The 2500-nt window shown below is 41.4% G+C and overlaps 1 protein-coding gene across 1 annotated transcript in view; it reads left to right on the plus strand.

Annotated features, from left to right (window-relative positions):
• LOC307251122 (uncharacterized protein) overlaps positions 1 to 2500 on the plus strand; it is a gene marked incomplete at both ends in the record, with an annotated part of 10068 nt that overhangs the window by 3428 nt on the left and 4140 nt on the right. The window contains one exon of the mRNA XM_080028443.1: positions 844 to 965. Within this exon, the coding sequence (XP_079884569.1) occupies positions 844 to 965 (122 nt within the window). The remainder of the gene's footprint in view (positions 1 to 843; positions 966 to 2500) is intronic.

The following is a 2500-nucleotide window of genomic DNA, read 5'->3' on the forward strand; positions in this document are numbered from 1 at the left end:
CATGCCCGTTCACAGAGTCTAGGCTGTTTATTAACAGAGTGTGTGCAACATGCCCGTTCACAGAGTCTAGGCTGTTTATTAACAGAGTGTGTGCAACATGCCCGTTCACAGAGTCTAGGCTGTTCCAGTTTACAGAGTCTAGGCTGTTTATTAACTCTGGATTTGGACAAAAAGTGATTTTGAGAAAAAGCGTATTCCAGAATCACTGACTCCAATTTTTATGTTTTTAATTGAATATGTTTCAAGTTCTGGTTCTGCTTTATTGACTTTACTTCACATGTACAAGACGTATCAAGCCCAGTTCAGACATATCAAGCCCAGTTCAGACATATTAAGCCCAGTTCAGACATATTAAGCCCAGTTCAGACATATTAAGCCCAGTTCAGACATATTAAGCCCAGTTCAGACATATTAAGCCCAGTTCAGACTGCAACTGCTTGTGACGAGACGGTTTTAGAACGTCGCGGGGGAGAAATCGCAGCTCGTTGCAGCTCGTTGCAGCTCGTTGCAGCTCGTTGCAGCTCGTTGCAGCTCGTTGCAGCTCGTTGCAGCTCGTTGCAGCTCGTTGCAGATCGTTGCAAGCCGTTGCAAGGCGTCGCAGGAGATTCAACATGTCAAATCGCAAGGTCCAGTTTTAGAACGTCTCAACCATCTCGTCGCAAGGAGTTGCGAGTTGCAAGCAGTTGACGAGGCGAATCTTTGGTCTGAACTGGGCTTTAGGGAATCGAGAAAATGTTTCCTACTATCCCGCGATAATGTTACACAGGCACAAACAAACTAATAGATAGATAAAACTTGTATTGTTTTCTTCAGTTTTGTTTTCTCTACGTTGTTGTGCTGTAGGTCCTGTGAAGCAGACCGTTCCCTGGAAGGATGTGAAACCTCTAGTGGAGTCTGAGCTCAAACATCAAACCAACAGACAACAAGACAAGAAGACAAGAAAGAAGATGGACGCCAGCTTTAGAGTGAGCCTGCGTTCCAAATCTCATACTCTTTCTTTTTTCTATTCTACATACTACATCCGACGATAAAAAGAATCTAGTTAGGATGCAGTAGGCATACTATTGGGACATACTTTTACTCTCTTATTTCATCATAACATTGTGCCTTGATCTTGCCTCTTGCTTTCATATCGGCGCATCCCCGTTTGTTTTCATACGGAGGCTTCGTCGATGTGACGTCACTTCACGTGCGCACCGGATTGTGGGTCAGAATCGCCCAAATAGGATGCAGTTTTCAACACTAACAATCTTGGCCGGATGAAGTAGGACATCCGGGTACTTCTAACCATCCTAAATCTGGCCACAAGAATCGGGACATCCTAAATCTTTTTTCTACCAAACTAAATAGTAGAAAGTATGCGATTCAGAACGCAACCCATGTCACAGAGGATGGTTTGGCTTCACAGTTACAACATTTACATTTCACTATCCAGCTCTGGATAAAATGAAGAGACCACTCCAAATGTTCAGTGTCTCTCGTTTTACTATTTCTAGGCATTTGTTTGATTTTGGTTTTATTCTACAAACTACTGACAACATTTCTACCAAATCCCCCCCCCCCCCCATTCCTGTGGTGTCCAGTGGCTATTGCACGGCAGGATATTTTAGGCTTTATAGATCCCTTATCAACACAGTTTAATCAGCGGCGACGCATTAAAGTGGACAGAATGTAAACAGTGCCATCTAGGTGTCCATACATCAGGGGTTAATCCACACCCATGGAATGTTCTCCAGCCAATCAGAATAGAGTATTCACACAGACTATGGGATAATGTCATTTAAGAGCTTTTCCATTAAACCTGCAGTGTGTAGAATTTTGGGGTTTTATTTCCTAGCAGATTTTGTAGAAAGTAATTATAATATCCATTAGTACATTTAATTTAGTGCATAATTAGTGCATTTTTTTCCCCCTTAGAAAGGGTCTCATATATGTCCATATTTCTGCATATTTTGGACCAAGGCCTAGTGCCGCCATCTTAAAAGTGTCATAGTTGGAATGTCATCAGGTGCATTGTTTAAAATTTAGAATTGTTCTTGTCCTTGAAGGCCACTGTAGCTTCTGTTGTTATTCGAAAGGGGTGGGGTTACCCAGGGAGTGTTGCATTCTAGAACTTTGTAGAACTTTCTTGATGATGTCATATTACACACTGCACCTTTAAAGGGGCACTGTGTAATATGACATCATCAAGAAAGTTCTAGAAAGCAACGCTCCCTGGGTAACCCCAACCCTTTTGAATAATAACAGAAGCTACAGTGGCCTTCAAGGACAAGAACAATTCTAAATTCTAAACAATGCACCTGATGACATTCCAACCAACATGGATTCCTCCATAAGACTTGCCTGCTCAATGTACAAAATGTAATATTAATATTTGTAATTCTCCGCTCAGGAGGATAATTCAGATTATTGGCAGAGGTGATTTTACACCAATGAGGACATATTTATGAATGAGGATATTGATTTTAGCTAATAAATTACTTAAAATGTTACACAGTGT

The sequence above is a fragment of the Ammodytes marinus genome (genome assembly GCF_949987685.1).
Source record: "Ammodytes marinus genome assembly, chromosome: 5".
NCBI classification, from domain to species: Eukaryota; Metazoa; Chordata; class Actinopteri; order Uranoscopiformes; family Ammodytidae; genus Ammodytes; species Ammodytes marinus.